Raw genomic sequence first — 18049 nt, 5'->3', positions numbered from 1 at the left:
GAACAGGACAAGCAATCAACATGCACAGAGAGAGAGAGCACTGGACAAGCAATCACCATACACAGAGAGAGAACAGGACAAGCAATCACCATACACACAGAGAGAAAGAGCAAAGGACAAGCAATCACCATACACAGAGAGAGCGAGCACTGGACAATCAATCACCATACACAGAGAGAGAGAGCACAGGACAAGCAGTCATCACTCACAGAGAGAGCACAGGACAAGCAATCACCACTCACAGAGAGAGCGCACAGGACAAGCAATCACCACTCACAGAGAGAGCGCACAGGACAAGCAATCACCATACACAGAAAGAGAGAGAGCACAGGACAAGCAATCAGCATACACAGAGAGAGAGGACAGGACAAGCAATCACCATACACAGAGAGAAATCAGCATACATTACAGAGAGATAGCATAGGACAAGCAATGACCATACACAGAGAGCACGGGACACAGAGAGAGAGCACAGGACAAGCAATCACCATGCACAGAGAGAAAGCTAGCACAGGACAAGCAATCACCATACACAGAGACAGAGAGCACAGGACAAGCAATCAGCATACACAGAGAAAGCGCACTGGACAAGCAATCACCCTACAAAGAGTACGGGACAAGCAACCACAATACACAGTGAGCACGGGACAAGCAATCAGCATACACAGAGAGAGAGAGCATAGGACAAGCAATCACCATACACAGAGAGAGAACAGGACAAGCAATCACCATACACACACAGAGAGAAAGAGCACAGGACAAGCAATCACCATACACAGAGAGAGCGAGCACTGGACAATCAATTACCATACACAGAGAGAGAGAGCATAGGACAAGCAATCACCATACACACAGAGAGAAAGCATAGGACAAGCAATCACCATACACAGAGAGAGAGAGCATAGGACAAGCAATCAGCATACATAGATAAAGCGCACTGGGCAAGCAATCACCCTACAAAGAGTACGGGACAAGCAATCACCATACACAGAGAGCACGGGACAAGCAATCACCATACACAGAGAGCACGAGACAAGCAATCACCATACACAGAGAGCACGAGACAAGCAATCACCATACACAGAGAGCACGAGACAAGCAATCACCATACACAGAGAGCACGAGACAAGCAATCACCATACACAGAGAGCACGAGACAAGCAATCACCATACACAGAGAGCACGAGACAAGCAATCACCATACACAGAGAGCACGAGACAAGCAATCACCATACACAGAGTGTGTATGGGACAAGTAATTACCATTACACAGAGAGAGCACAGGGTGGGTGTATTTGGAGAGAGGTAATTCCTTACCAGCGGCGGCATGTGTCCCCAATGCATTTGTCCACTGGTGATCTGTTGCTGAGCCTGTGGCATAGAGCCAACTTGGAAGTTTTCAGGCCCCCCTGCCCCAGAACGCATGATAGCCGGAAGTGCCACAGATCCATGTTCCACTTTTCCCACCTGGTTAAATTGCTGTTGAAGAACTGTGGACCTGACAAACGAGAGAGATAAAGCAATGAGGTTACTGCACCAAAGCAACTAGGAACCTGGCCCAGCATGGCAGACCAGACACTCATTCAGGGACCTTACCATCAGGACTACCGTGGAGAGGCAGCAAGGGAACAGATGGTGGTGCACAGAACAGACTGGTTGGACAGAGGTGTTGGGTCACACACTAGGATATTGATAAGACAGCCCAACTAAACAGTTCATGTTTCCAGGAAAGAAACCGGTCAACAAAGTCTTAAGAGGAACAATGTGACCGGAAAGAAAAAGGAGTAATACAACCTCTTACTTTTTTGGTGAAACTGAATCCTCCAACATGGTCGATTCCTCATCTCCCTCCAAACCAAAGTGATCTTTGCTCTTTTTCTAAATGAACAGAAAACAAGGTACATGAAATGGTGATTAAGGAGAAAAGTTCCATGTTTTTCCTACAGAGAGACACTGCTTGTCCTGTGCGCTCTCTCGCTCTCTCTTTGTATTGTGATTTTCCTTTGTCTACAATCACCATACACAGAGAGCGAGCACGGGACAAGCAATCACCATACCCTATCACATGAGGTGATCACTAACCACCACCTGTTGTCCGTCCACTGTCTATAAACATCCTAAAAAACTGGGATTGTTTACTCACCACAAAATCCCTCCCTCGGAATCCATCTGGGGGATACTGCATATCTTGACAATGGGTAGAGGGGCCGGCACTAATTATAGATTACTCCCGGAAAGGCGGGAAGAACGATGTTCTGATTCAAGTGAAAATTCGAAACAACCTTAGGAAGGAAGGAAGTTCTCGTTTGAAGGACCACCTAATCAAGCTGGAAAAAAATCACAAAGGGAGGCTTTCAGGATAAAGCAGCCAACTCGGAAACTCACTGAGCCGAAGCAATGGCCAGTAGCCAAACCATCTTTTTGGTGCGATAACTCAAATCCACTGTGTCCAGAGGCTCGAAGGGGTGGTCAATGAAGAGCCTCCAAGACCAAGTTAAGTTTCCATGGAGGAAGTGGAGGTTGCACCCCTTGCAAAAAGGTCTGAACCTCTGGAAGTAGGACCAAATGCTTTGGAACAGAACAGACCAGGCTGACACCTGCACCTTAAGGGAAGAAAGGTGAAGGGCTTTAGTCAACCTCTGCTGAAGGAAAGCTAGGAGCCGTGGTAGTCGAAAAGTAGTCTGGGAAAAAGAAAGTCGCTTGCACGAAGATATATAAAGTTTCCAGATAAGATAAATCTTGAAAGTAACTGGCTTACAAGCCTGAATCATCGTCTGAACTACCCTTGGGCCCTCAGGATCTTGGTTTCAAGAATCATGCCATCAAAGCCAGTCGAGGTAAAATCTGCGAGTAGGCATGGTTCCTGCTGAATGAGATAATCTCATGCCGCATACACACCAGACGATAAGTTGGACGAAATGAACGATATAGTTATCATTCATTATCGTCCAGTGTGCATGCCCGCTCCCGCGGATCGTTAACGATGTCTTTCATCACCCGTACTTGCAGGGCAACCTGACGATATCAGCAGGTTCTACAAGTACGGGGATGAGGGAGGGTGCCGCCACTGAACAATATCATTAACGTTATCATTCAGTATGTATGCCACATGTAGTTAACGACATTGAGCCCGGCAGTGAAGGGGAAACACTTGACGATATTGCTCATGGCCAAGGCGGTATGGAACGTCAACAAGTATTGCCCTGAAGGAGGGTGTACCAAGGACGACGTGGCCAGTCCGGGGTGACAAGGATCAAAGGAAAACACGCGCTGCGTACTGAAGGGCGCTGCGTGCTGAGGGTGCATAGTGTGGCTAGATTGCAGCCCAGCATTACTGCCATGGTTATCTGTGGCTAGAGTCTCGCTCTAACAAGCTCAATGAGCCATGTAATCAGGGACTGAGGCGCGGGGTAAAAGGAAGAAATAATAAAGAAAAAAAACCTAAGACCTACTGTATGTTAAACATGGGAGAGGTTATAGGGGGGGAGGAGCTTCACACAACTATATATTGCCTAGACCCCTGTGCTGACCCCTCTACCCATTGTCAGATACATGCAGAGTCCCGCAGATGGGATGACATCTGTGAATATGCGGGCACCAGGCTGTGGTCTGAGCGAGTGTTAGATAACGTCATCAGTACATTATATCCTGAAGACATCACAGCGCCCAGACTGAATGGCCAGATCCCTTGAAAAAGATCACTAGAAGAAGACCTTCCCCCAATACAAATCTACTGTCATCCCAGCCCAAGAAAAATTCTCCATCCCCCCCTTCTTGTCTGGTCACCCCAGGATGTGTCCATCATTATCTACACTAGAATTATGCAGACATCTCTAGATGGAGGACACCAGGAGAGGCCCGAGGCACCTGATCCACAAGTCACCAATTATAGTGCAGATTATAAGACATTTGCAGAGAACACTCAGTGATTAGTAGCAGCATGAAGTGATTTATGGTGTAACGCCCAGGTCATGGTTTCATGGGATTACACTGTAGCTGGACGTAGTAAGGAACTCACCTTTTTTAGGATGATGTCAATGTACCCAGCAATGAGCTGTGCGATCTGCTCTCCTTCTGTAGTCTGCACAGAGTAATACCCGTCCTGATAATCTCCAAAATCCTACGAGAGAGAGAGATTAGTTTAGATGGACATAGAGAGAACGCAGCCCTGGGGGTGACACGTCCCGCACACACACCAACGTGAAGCTCTTGGGAGAAGCCGCCCAGCGCTTGATGTTGGTCAGGTTCCATTCCTGGATCACCTCCTTGGTCTTCTCATCCACTCGCATGACACATTCCTTGGTGATTCCCAGAAGTCGTGGAACCAGCTTGTTTTTACCTTTCATTTTCTCCTGGAATAAAAGACAAAGGCATCGATGAAACCACCTCAGAAGGGAAGGACAGGGAGTACATACACCTAAAGTCTACCAATCCCCAAAGGATCTGAGCACCAGAAGTAGCCTAATACACCATACCATAATACCATACTATATGTACATAACATGGACCATTGCACACGATACACCAATCTGTGCGATTTAGGACGACACGTTTAATGCTCAAGAGTAAATTCCATCTCACCATATTCCATACAGAAGGGCACCTCCCATTGCTGAGTGAATGGATACCCTCTGATTGCGGAGCAATTTGCGCACCCGCAATTGCAGAGCCAAAAACTTGTCCACTGGTAGAAAGAACCTTTGTGACAGGAAAACCAGTAAGATGTACCATCTCCCGTGTTGGAGAAAGGGAAGACTTTTTCCAATTGATTATCCAGCCCTTCTCCTGGTCAGCTGGAGAAGTTGTAAAACCTCTGCCAATATCAGGAGATCGTCCAAGTATGGCAGTATCCGGACTCCTCCTGAGAGGAGCAGTCATAACCGCCATTATCTTGGTAAACACCCAGGGGGCTGTGGACAGACCAAAGGGCAATGGTAATGTTGCGGGCTAACAGCAATACTCAGAAACCCTTGGTGGAATAGGTACAGGGCCGGCTCGAGGCACGTTCAGCCAGTGCGGTCGAACAGATGCACCACCCAATAGAGGGCGCACCCCTCCCAACCATCCTGATGTCAGTGGGGCAGCCCCGCTGTTCCATCCGCAGGCCGAAGTGTCCCATTGATGGTCGGGAGGTTGTGCACCCCAAAGTCGCAACTGTGTGGTGGTGCCGGACCCCGGAGAAGCTGAATGGATACTGTGTGCATGCGCGCGGTATCCATTTAGTGCAGGGAGAGGGCTGGGGGCAGCCCAGCTACTGAAGGAGTGGTGGACTCACCCCCAGCCTGATGTTAAAGGGCATGCCATGGCCCCCCAAATACGTCATTAAGGGGGTGCGGGCTATGGCAATAAGGGCACAACCCATTTCAGACACGCAGTGTTACCGGGCGCCGCAGTCCGAAGCTTGCACAGGGCGCGGCAACACCAGGAGCTGCCCCTGAATAGGTACATGCAGATACGCATCCTGCATGTCCAGGGAACCATGAATTCCCCAGGTTCCATTGCCAGCGTAATTGACCGTAGGGTCTCCTGGGCACATGGATGAACCTGTAGAGAGATTTCAGATTCAGAATAGAGCAATGAAACCCATTTAGCTTCTCAATCAGAAACAAATCGGAGTAATGTGCTTCCTCGTTAGCTAAAGGAATCCAGGATGATCACCCCTGAACTTAGCAGGGCATGAATGGCCTTGATAGGATCTGATGGGGGAGTTGTGTAAACAACCTTCTGGGGAGTAACCCTTTAGGAAGAGGTCATGTAAGAAGCCCCAGTAGGGAGGGAGATCTCCCACCTAAATGCACTCTCCCTCTGGGAGAGGGTAAAAGACACTAGTCTCTTAGGACTCTGGAACAGTCTTACCAGGAGTGTTCCCTGCTTCCCCCCCAATAATCCAGCCTAAATCACCTTCTGGTGCTGAACACCAGGTTTATTAGGCTTTAGGAGCCGGTAGTTCATCTTCTATAAAGCGGATTGAATTAACCGCCCCTGCTAGAGAGGAACATCCACCGATGAATCGTGCTCCTCCTCTCAGAGATAGACACAGAGGGAGAAACCTGTGTATCCTCTGCCTCCTCAGATGATATATGAGAACCTGAAAACAGGCTGGACTGAGAGGATGGTGCAGTCCATTTATAGGCTTAGACGGCTAATGCCTTATTCGCCTGTAACATCTGCAGATAGGTAGATGCTAAAAGCCAGATACTGGACTGAGTGGTCATAACCCCCCATCCAGGAAGGATGTATGGGAAGAGGAAACATAGCAGGCTGTAATCATTGTGGGTAATCCAAAGTGGGAGGCAGTGTAGGGGCTGATCAGCGTCCGCTAACTGCGTGATAACCCGAGACCAGGAGGACATTCATGGTGACCCCTGAACAGGTGCTGGCGAGGTGGACTGCTGTGGTGTATAACAATCAGCACACAGTCCATCCTGTATGAAATCCTGAGAGGCCTACTGCACAGGATTTACATGAAACCAGCACAGGGACAACAGTCTCATGGTTACCCTTGTCCTGAAACATGGGAAATACTTGCAAGTAATCTACAACCAGTGTAGGGATAACAATGCAATGTGACCCTTTTCACAGATAAAAAATAAATGTGAAGTACTGTCTAACCCCTATACACCAGATAGTTTGGGGTTAGGAAAAAACATTAGCATAAGTCACAAAAAATGTATATATTTGCAAAAGGGCATTAAAATCAAGTACCTAAACACATAAGTGTGGTACGATCTACATGCATATAAATATATTTACAAATGGGCACTACATCGCAGTCATATTGGTAGCATAAGTGCAATGCATACAAATCGGCACTGAATCAACTTACACAAGCAGAAAAGTTGGTAGGATTCCAGTGCTATATACCTTGGTCCTAGGAGAACAATATACTCAGAGAGAGAGAGACCAAATCTCCCCTCAGCAAACACTCAATTGCAGCTGGGCACCTCCAATTAATTAGGAGAGAGGAGGATGGCAGCTCAGTCTTCACAAGCAAATGTGATGTACAATTTAACCCCTACACATCCTGGTAGTTGAGGGTCAAATGGAGCAATAGCAGTGATAATTATAACTGACAGCCATAAATAAAACCCTTTACGCTTAGCATATATATGTATAAAGGTAACAATGCAATGTGACCACCTTCACAAATATCTTAATGAATGTGAAGTACTCAGAAAAAAAAACCCCACCCCAAGAGGATGGAGAGAAACCAGTGATAGTTATAATTGACAGACAGAAATAGCAGACAGTGTTAATGCAGCAGCTAGCAAACAGTCACATACAATGCACATGAAATATAATTACAATCAGCTCTAAATCAACTACAGCAATGCAAAGGAATGGTGGGATATAGAGCACCGTATACCTTAACCAAGGGAGAGGTATACAGGGAGACTGACCCAGACCCTCCTGAGACCACAGCTACCGGGTGCACTGATCGTGGACCGCGAGCGTCTCATACACGTGGAGGGTAGGCAGAGAAACCACGATGCGTGAAACCCTTTGTAGGGACTGCGTCTGAGTCAGGGGAAGAGCTGCCCGGGGGAACGCCTACCTCCCCTAAGCTGCGTAAACCAGCCGGGTACGCTGGCCTCGTGGTAGCACATAGCGTCTGCTGCTGATCCCCGGCGTCAGATAATAAGGCCTCGGCTGGTGTAGTGAGGACGCGGACAATCCCGGGCCCTGACAGCAGCGGCTTCTGGTGAGTCTCTGACATTAGAAGCAGGGACTGCCACGTGTGATTCCTCGTAAGCGAGGATTCACCTTACCTGACATCTCCGAGGATCCGGTGCAGTCCAGGTCGCAGCATTGCTGCTAGTTAAGCTCAGCAGCGACCCGCCGAAATCACCAGCACAATTACTGATGTTGCGCCCCGCTCCACCACGTGGCTAAGAAGACGGTTGCAGCACTTAAGGGGTGCCATGTTTAAATGGACGAATTGGTGCTAGGTGCCAGTTTCAAACGTATTACCGGTGCTAGGCGCCAGGTGTTTAGAAACTGGGTTTTGTGTTTTTTTGTCTCTGTGATGCCCTGCTGCATCAGGGAACGTTACACAAGGACGCTGCAGCCGCTGACACAGTCCAGGGCCCTAGAACTGCGTGCCCAACGCTGGGGACGAGGCTATTGGGCAGGAGGGCCGATTGGCCGCACGCTGGGGGACTGGGAGAGCCGGCTCCCAGTAACTAGGCACAGAGAAAGGACAGCGAGGAGATGCCCGCAGCCTGGACGGAGTTGCATCACTCAGGCATCGACATACAGGAGGGGGAGCCCGGTGCTGAGCACTGGGAGAATAGCTCCCGATACTTCTAGCACTGGAGGGGTTAAAATTAGCGCTGAGGATAGTGTAAACAATGCATAATAAAATTAAATGTATTATAATATATTGTGCTGCAGTGTCTGGGTAGGTAAAGACAGAGGGTCTCATTCAGACCTGTTCGCGAGCGCTGTACGCTCGCAAGCGGGTCGATGTTACCCAAATGCGCATGCGCACAACGGAGGCGCCTCCGTCGTGCGCATGCACGAGACCTGGCGAGCGACAGGGAAGCCGACGTTATGGGTCTCGCACCAAAGGGGGCGTGCTGAGTGACAGCACGCCCCCTTTGGTGGGCGTGGCTGCCCAGACGGAGGCGTTCCCATGGTATATTTTAAAGGTCTGCATAAAATATAGGGGGATTTAGAGCAGTCGGTGGGCTGCTGGATCCCCCTGTCCCCCTCCCAGGAACCCGGAATAACTTGTCCTGCAGCCTCATGGCTCAAAGCGCGGCATTAGCAGATGCAAAGAGAGCTGGCAGCACAGACAGATAATTGTTTTCTTGGAGCCCCAAAGAGCTCTGACTTGGTGACCAGGAGACTGCTGCCTGCGGATCTCGTCTACCTGACTCGGGAGCCAGAGAGGGTGATAAGGCCCCCTCGGAGAATCCTGGAAGTAAGATTTGGAGGTAAAAATCCCCCCACTCCAAACCTGCCGGCACCTGGGCGGTGGTTATCTGTCCAGGTGGTCTCAGGCACAGGGCAGTGACCACTCCCCACTATCCATTAGGTCTTGTATTAAATGTGTGCATGTACAGCACATGCACTTAGCTTGATTGGTTAAAGGAGCCAGGGCAGGCTTACCCCCTGATATTTTGTGTCAGAACGGTATAAGAAGAGGGCCTGCAAGCCCTGAATGCGTGTAACTATAAACATACAGAAGGATTGTACTTCTGTGACATCTGTATGTCCGCCCTGTCCCGGTGAAAAAGTAGAAATGGGGAACAGCAAGAGAGCCCCCAAGGCTGACACTCTTCTGGCAGAAGAAATAGCCAGAAGAAAAAGCTTAGCTGTAAGCAATTTGAGTACAGGGGTTCAAATGGGGGGGCCTAAGGACAACAGCCAAATCCCAAGGCACCACAGATGGGACAAAGGGAGGCTGAATGCGAAGGACACCCTGTTGGAAAGTGCGGATATCAGGAAGAGGAGCAATCCTTCACTGGAACCACACTGAAAGAGCAGATACATGCACAGTCAGCAAGGCAAGGCGGAGACCAAGATCCAAACCTGCCTGCAGGAAAGCCAAAACTTTGGATATCCAAAACACCTGGGGATTGTAACCTTTGGGACAACACCATTGAAAGTAGGCGTGCCACACCCTGTGGTAAATCCTGGCAGAGGCTGGTTTACGTGCTCTGAGCATGGTGTTAGCCACAGAGCCAGAAAAAACCCTTGGACCTTAAGAGCCACTCCGTCTAAGACAGACGATCCAGTCCGGGTAAAGGCAAGGACCTGGGGACAACAGGTCCAGACGTTAAGGCAACAGCGTGCCGATGGAGAGACTCTGAAGATCTGAGTATCAGGGACGTCTGGACCACGCTGGAGCCACCAGCAGGACAGTGTCTCCTTGTTTGAACTTCCTAGGTACTCGAGGAAGAAGGGAGATTGGAGGAAACAGGAATGCCAACTGGAAGGTCCACTTGACTGACACCGCATTTGCCAAGAGAGCCTTGGTGTCCATTGTCCTGGACACGTACACTGGCAGTTTGTGATTGTTTCGGGAGGCCATGAGGTCCACGCCCGGAAGGCCCCACTTGTCCACTAGGAACTGAAACACTTCTTGGTGAAGAGACCATTTCCCGGGATGCACGTTGTGATGGCTGAGGAAGTCCGCTTCCCAATTGAGATTTCCTGGAATGAACCTTGCCGATATGGAAGGGAAATGACCTTCCGCCCATGTCAGAATGCATGACACCTCTGTCATTGCCGCCTGACTACAAGTTCCTCCTTGATGGTTGAAGTAAGCCATAGTCGTGGCGTTGTCTGTCTGAACTTGCACAGGCTTTCCGTGAAGTAGGAGTCTGGCTTGCTGCAGGGCCCTGAAGACCACTCGAAGTTTTTATATATGTTGACTGGTAGGGCAGGTCCACCGTCCCTGAAATGTGTGGACCTGTCACTGCGCCTCAACCCCGGAGACTGGAGTCCACCCGGAATCCAAAAAGGAGCGCCCCCTTGTGAGGTGGTCCATCTGCAACCACCAAGCAATAGACAGACGCACCACCGGAGAGAGCACCATTGTTTGTGCTTTCATCCGATGGGGTAATCCGTTCCACCTGGAGAGGATCAATTTTGGCAGAGGCCTGAAAGGACACTAGGCATATTCCACCATGTCGAATGTCGATACCATGGATCCCAGTACTTGCATTGCTGAGTGGATTTACACTCGGCGACTGGGGACATCTGCGTACTCGCGTCTGCAAAGTGGAGATCTTTTCTGCGGACAGAAGGATTCTCAGCTGTTGGAAATCCAACAGAGCAACCAGATGGAGCATCCTCTGGGACGGAGTCAAGAAGGACTTTGTCCAATCGATCAGCCACCCGTGAGTCTGAAGCACAGAAATTGTCAGCTGTAGATGGTGGTGAATTACTTCTGGAGACCCTGCCAACAATAAGAGGTCGTCCAGGTAAGGCAACAGTCGAACCCCCTGACGCCGCAGATGTGCTGCCATGACAGCCATAACATTGGTAAACTTTCGAGGAGCTGTTGAGAGACCAAACGGCAGAGCTCAAAACTGGAAATGTTGCTTTATAGCAAAACGGAGAAAACGCTGGTGAGATGAAGCAATTTGAATATACCAGGTATGCATCCTGAATATCCAGCGATACCATAAAATCCCCCGGTTCCATTGCCAGTATAATTCAGCGTAGGGTTTCCATCCTGAATAGAGGTACCCTGAGAAATCTGTTCAGGGACTTGAGACTGAGGATAGGCTGATATGATCTGTTCGGCTTCTGGACTAGAAGGAGATTGGAGTAATAACCCATTCCTCTCTGAGAAAGCGGTACTGGGATGACAACTCCCGCTTGAAGAAAGAATCGTATGGCTTTCTGGATTTGTAATGCCTTGTCTTTGTCTGACAGAGGGCTTGTGCAGAAGGATTGTTGGGGAGGCCTTCTGCGGAAGGCAAGGGCGTACCCTTGAGAGACCACTTCTCTTACCCAAGTGTCTGTGGTGGTCTAACACCAGCACTGGGTGAACTGAAGAAGTCAGCCCCCCACCTTGGGATCCCCCAAGGAAAGGCCCGTCCCCGTAGGTGTCATCGGCTTTGGCCGCCGGACATCTGGTACTCCAGGCCTGTTACTTGGGCTTGGAATTCCTTTTGAGGGCTGACTGTCCAGGAAAGGGCTGACCCTTAGGCTTACCTTGGGGCCAAAAGAACGATGTCCGGGATCCTGAAGACGTAGATGCTGAAGGCAGACATGCAGACTTAGCCGCCGCCAACGTATCCACAATCTTGTCCAGGTCAGGATCAAACAAGATCTTACCATTGTAGGGTAGACACTCTAATCTTTTCTTAGAGTCCACATTCGCTCTCCAAGAACGCAGCCATAAGGAATGGCGAGCTGACACTGCAGCAGCCAAAATCCTAGAAGATAAGAGGGTGACATCCAAAGCAGCCTCGTTGATATATGTGGCTGAGTCATAGAGGTTACCCATCAGAGCCACTAGATCTGTGGTAGCATCTGATGGAAAAGACTCCTCTAGTGGGTCTGCCCAGATCTGGGCAGCCTTGGCCAGCTAGGAGATACCCATAGCTGGCCTGGCGACTGCCCTGAAAGAGAATACATTGACTTTAAACACCTTCCTATCCGTGGTGTCTTTCATGGATGAAATGGATGGGATAGGTAGAGTAGCACTTTTTGATTAAGCGCGTTACATGAGAGTGCACCGCAGGAGGTGATTCCCATTTAGTACAATGTTCCTCAGGAAAAGGATAGGCACAAGCCAGGAGTCTCTGAGGCTGAAATCGCTTCCCAGGCAATTACTACGCCACTTCCCCCTGCAGCATAGCCTGGAGGGTAACAGAGGTATCTGCCAGGGGCGGCACCGTAGTAGACAGTGTATCTGCCCATGGAGGAGGCACAGACTGAACCTGCATGGGTGACATCTGTAACGGCAGGCCCTGTGAGGGCATAATCGCCTGTTGTGTGATCCCATCTGGGGAAACACAGGGGGTGCAGCCCACCGCCCCGCCTTGGTTGTCAATGCCTGAGCAAAGCACGCCCATGGAGGCTCCTGCGAAGTGACTGGGACCACAGAAGGACCTGGAGGATTATAACACCTCACATATAATCCAAATGGTCGACCTGTGGGAGAAGTGCTGCTGCAGCTCAGCCAGACCGCAGTGGAAAGGCGCGCTGTGCAGAGGAGAGGAGCCGGCTGTAAACAGGGAAAGCTGCCGCCCCTGGCCGACGATTAACCCCTGGGGTGTCGGAAGGGCAATTTCCTCATTACTGCGCTCCAGATATTGTCCCCCATGAGGACTTAGTGGAAGTGCAGGTTCCATGCCTGGCTCCACCACCGTCATCCTCCGGGGGGAAGTGACCTGCCTGCAGTGATCCACGACTTACCCCATGAATCTGGCTGCAGTCCGCCGCGATCCCCGGATCAGTACCAGCGCCTCGGCGCCAACGGGGTGACGGAGCGGCAGCGTGGACGTCCTCTGGACTGTCCACTCAGAAGAAATGAAGAAGCTTCTTTTAAAACAAAAACATCTTCAGGGGCTGGAACAGCCCCACCGCGTATCAGTGACCCAACGAAACTGAGGTGCCTCTGGCCCGGTGTATAGGAGGGAGAACCAGTGCATCCTGGGAGATAAATGTTACTGCGCGGTGCCCGGATGACACCATCACTCCCTATACCCCAAGGTCTCCCTGTGGAGCCTGAAGTAGAAACATTTTTTATCTTCACTGTCACATCCTCCTGACCGCACTCCAACACTGGTCTGTGACGGGATCATACTGCCCCCCATGTACCCCTACAATCTGACTGGCCCATGATGCAATATCCTGTGTGTCACACTCCTATTTCCCTACAGAGTGTAAGCCGGCGAGCAGGGCCCTCTTACCTCTGTCTGTTATTACACAGTCTGGTAGTATGACTGAGTGTCTATATAGTCACCCCAGATCCCCCCCTCTCACCTTCACCAGAAAGAAGGAGACACCGTACGTCTTCAGGGATCGCGCCAACTTCACGTAGCGAGCCTTGGCTTCAATCTCACTCATATTGCCGCACTGCTTGTGAGACTGGTGAGAAACAACAAATTATATCACACACACTACACAATCCTGCGAGTACACACTCTCCTGTACGACATTATATACACAACACTATACGGGATCTAGTTACCATACCGACGGTCAGGATGCTGGCGCTCAGAATACCCAACGCCAAGTATCAACGTTAGGGGAGGGGGAGGATTAGGCAGTAGGGGAGAATTAGGCACTAGGGGGGGGGAGAGTGAGGATTAGGCAGTAGGGGAGGGTCAGGCACTAGGGGGGGGGGGGGGAGAGTGAGGGTTAGGCACTAGGGGGGGGGGGGAGAGTGAGGGTCAGGCACTAGGGGGGGGGGGGGGAGAGTGAGGGTTAAGCACTAGGGGGGGGGGGGGGAGAGTGAGCGTTAGGCACTAGGGGGGGGGGGGGGAGGGGGAGCGTTAGGCACTAGGGGGGGGGAGGGGGAGCGATAGGCACTAGGGGGGGGGGAGGGGGAGCGTTAGGCACTAGGGGGGGGGGGGGGAGGGGGAGCGTTAGGCACTAGGGGGGGGGGGGAGGGGGAGCGTTAGGCACTGGGGGGGGGGGGGGAGGGGGAGCGTTAGGCACTGGGGGGGGGGGGAGGGGGAGCGTTAGGCACTAGGGGGAGCGTTAGGCACTAGGGGGAGCGTTAGGCACTAGGGGGAGCGTTAGGCACTAGGGGGAGCGTTAGGCACTAGGGGGAGCGTTAGGCACTAGGGGGAGCGTTAGGCACTAGGGGGAGCGTTAGGATTAGGGTTAGGCACTAGGGGTAGGGTTAGGATTAGGATTAGTTTTAGGCACTAGAGGGAGGATTAGGGATAGTCACTAGGAGGAGTGTTAGGATTAGGGTTAGGCACTAGGGGGAGGGTAAGGATTAGGGTTCGGCACTAGGGGGAGGGTAAGGATTAGGGTTAGACACTAGGGGGAGGGTAAGGATTAGGGTTAGACACTAGGGGGAGGGTTAGGCACTAGGGGGATGTTAGGATTACGGATAGGCACTAGGGGGAGGGTTAGGATTAGGGTTAGGCACTAGGGGGAGGGTTAAGTTAAGGGTTAGGCACTAGGGGGATGGTTAGGATTAGGGATAGGTACTAGGGGGAGGACTAGGGGATATACCTGCAGGGGTTGGGATTCTGTTGAGATGCTGCCGTCTGTATTCTGACTGCTGGAATCCTTTACATAACCGCACTATACACATCCCTCTGTGTAGTGTATGTAACAGATGATGAGGCACTTTCCTCTGCCTTATACACTATGTAGACAAATGTGATTGGACACCCCCACACAAGCGAAATGCATACTGCACACGAGTTACACATGGCCACTAATGTACCCATTTCGACGAGAACGCGTGGTAGAGGCTCATGCACTTGCAGTTCTATGGAAGCAATGAATGTTACCAGGGCGACGCTGGACTGGTACACAGAGAGTTTGGTTACCCGGATGGACTGGCAGCTCAGTCTAGATCGTAACCCCACTGAGAACCTCTGGTACGACTTAGAGCGACTGGTGCGTTGCCAAGAAGGGCGTCTGCAGTGATCACTACACAGTACTGACGTCACTAACATCTCACTGATCTATCTGCTCTCAGTGTCCACTCACTTGTGTCTACATAGTGTATTACACAACACTACACACATTCCACTGCCTTATATTACATTATATACACAACACTACACACATTCCACTGCCTTATATTACATTATATACACAACACTACACACATTTCACTGCCTTATATTACATTATATACACAGCACAACACACATTCCACTGCCTTATATTACATTATATACACAGCACTACACACATTCCACTGCCTTATATTACATTATATACACTACACACATTCCACTGCCTTATATTACATTATATACACAGCACTACACACATTCCACTGCCTTATATTACATTATATACACAACACTACACACATTCCACTGCCTTATATTACATTATATACACAACACTACACACATTCCACTGCCTTATATTACATTATATACACAGCACTACACACATTCCACTGCCTTATATTACATTATATACACAACACTACACACATTCCACTGCCTTATATTACATTATATACACAACACTACACACATTCCACTGCCTTATATTACATTATATACACAGCACTACACACATTCCACTGCCTTATATTACATTATATACACAACACTACACACATTCCACTGCCTTATATTACATTATATACACAACACTACACACATTCCACTGCCTTATATTACATTATATACACAGCACTACACACATTCCACTGCCTTATATTACATTATATACACTACACACATTCCACTGCCTTATATTACATTATATACACAGCACTACACACATTCCACTGCCTTATATTACATTATATACACAGCACTACACACATTCCACTGCCTTATATTACATTATATACACAGCACTACACACATTCCACTGCCTTATATTACATTATATACACAGCACTACACACATTCCACTGCCTTATATTACATTATATACACAGCACTACACACATTCCACTGCCTTATATTACATTATATACACAGCACTACATACATTCCACTGCCTTATATTACATTATATACACAGCACTACACACATTCCACTACCTTATATTACATTATATACACAACACTACACACATTCCACTGCCTTATATTACATTATATACACAGCACAACACACATTCCACTGCCTTGTATTACATTATATACACAACACTACACACATTCCACTGCCTTACATTACATTATATACACAACACTACACACATTCCACTGCCTTATATTACATTATATACACAGCACTACATACATTCCACTGCCTTATATTACATTATATACACAACACTACACACATTCCACTGCCTTATATTACATTATATACACTACACACATTCCACTGCCTTATATTACATTATATACACTACACTACACACATTCCACTGCCTTATATTACATTATATACACAGCACTACACACATTCCACTGCCTTATATTACATTATATACACAGCACTACACACATTCCACTGCCTTATATTACATTATATACACAGCACTACACACATTCCACTGCCTTATATTACATTATATACACAGCACTACACACATTCCACTGCCTTATATTACATTATATACACAACACTACACACATTCCACTGCCTTATATTACATTATATACACAGCACTACACACATTCCACTGCCTTATATTACATTATATACACAGCACTACACACATTCCACTGCCTTATATTACATTATATACACAGCACTACATACACATTCCACTGCCTTATATTACATTATATACACAGCACTACACACATTCCACTGCCTTATATTACATTATATACACTACACACATTCCACTGCCTTATATTACATTATATACACAGCACTACACACATTCCACTGCCTTATATTACATTATATACACAGCACTACACACATTCCACTGCCTTATATTACATTATATACACTACACACATTCCACTGCCTTATATTACATTATATACACAACACTACACACATTCCACTGCCTTATATTACATTATATACACAGCACTACACACATTCCACTGCCTTATATTACATTATATACACTACACTACACACATTCCACTGCCTTATATTACATTATATACACAACACTACACACATTCCACTGCCTTATATTACATTATATACACTACACACATTCCACTGCCTTATATTACATTATATACACAACACTACACACATTCCACTGCCTTATATTACATTATATACACAGCACTACACACATTCCACTGCCTTATATTACATTACATACACAGCACTACACACATTCCACTGCCTTATATTACATTATATACACTACACACATTCCACTGCCTTATATTACATTATATACACAGCACTACACACATTCCACTGCCTTATATTACATTATATACACAGCACTACACACATTCCACTGCCTTATATTACATTATACACACAGCACTACACACATTCCACTGCCTTATATTACATTATATAAACAGCACTACACACATTCCACTGCCTTATATTATATTATATACACAGCACTACACACATTCCACTGCCTTACATTACATTATATACACAGCACTACACACATTCCACTGCCTTATATTACATTATATACACAGCACTACACACATTCCACTGCCTTATATTACATTATATACACAGCACTACACACATTCCACTGCCTTATATTACATTATATACACTACACACATTCCACTGCCTTATATTACATTATATACACAGCACTACACACATTCCACTGCCTTATATTACATTATATACACTACACACATTCCACTGCCTTATATTACATTATATACACAACACTACACACATTCCACTGCCTTATATTACATTATATACACAGCACTACACACATTCCACTGCCTTATATTACATTATATACACTACACTACACACATTCCACTGCCTTATATTACATTATATACAC

The 18049-nt window shown here is 48.0% G+C and overlaps 1 protein-coding gene across 1 annotated transcript; it reads right to left on the bottom strand.

The window, feature by feature from the left end:
- Positions 1–1317: 1317 nt before the first annotated feature.
- LOC148430296 (talin-1-like) lies at positions 1318–13552 on the bottom strand (the record flags this gene model as incomplete). The annotated part of the gene is made up of 5 exons (XM_088466624.1): positions 13453–13552; positions 4197–4352; positions 4019–4120; positions 1802–1878; positions 1318–1498 (listed from the first exon to the last, which is right to left on the bottom strand). Coding segments are annotated over exons 1-5 (600 nt in total), but the record flags the coding sequence as incomplete, so codon positions are not given.
- Positions 13553–18049: the final 4497 nt, after the last annotated feature.

Source organism: Taudactylus pleione, unplaced genomic scaffold, assembly GCF_031769625.1.
Source record: "Taudactylus pleione unplaced genomic scaffold, aTauple2 ptg004101l, whole genome shotgun sequence".
In the NCBI taxonomy this organism is placed as follows: Eukaryota; Metazoa; Chordata; class Amphibia; order Anura; family Myobatrachidae; genus Taudactylus; species Taudactylus pleione.
This window is presented reverse-complemented; position numbering and strand designations above follow the sequence as displayed.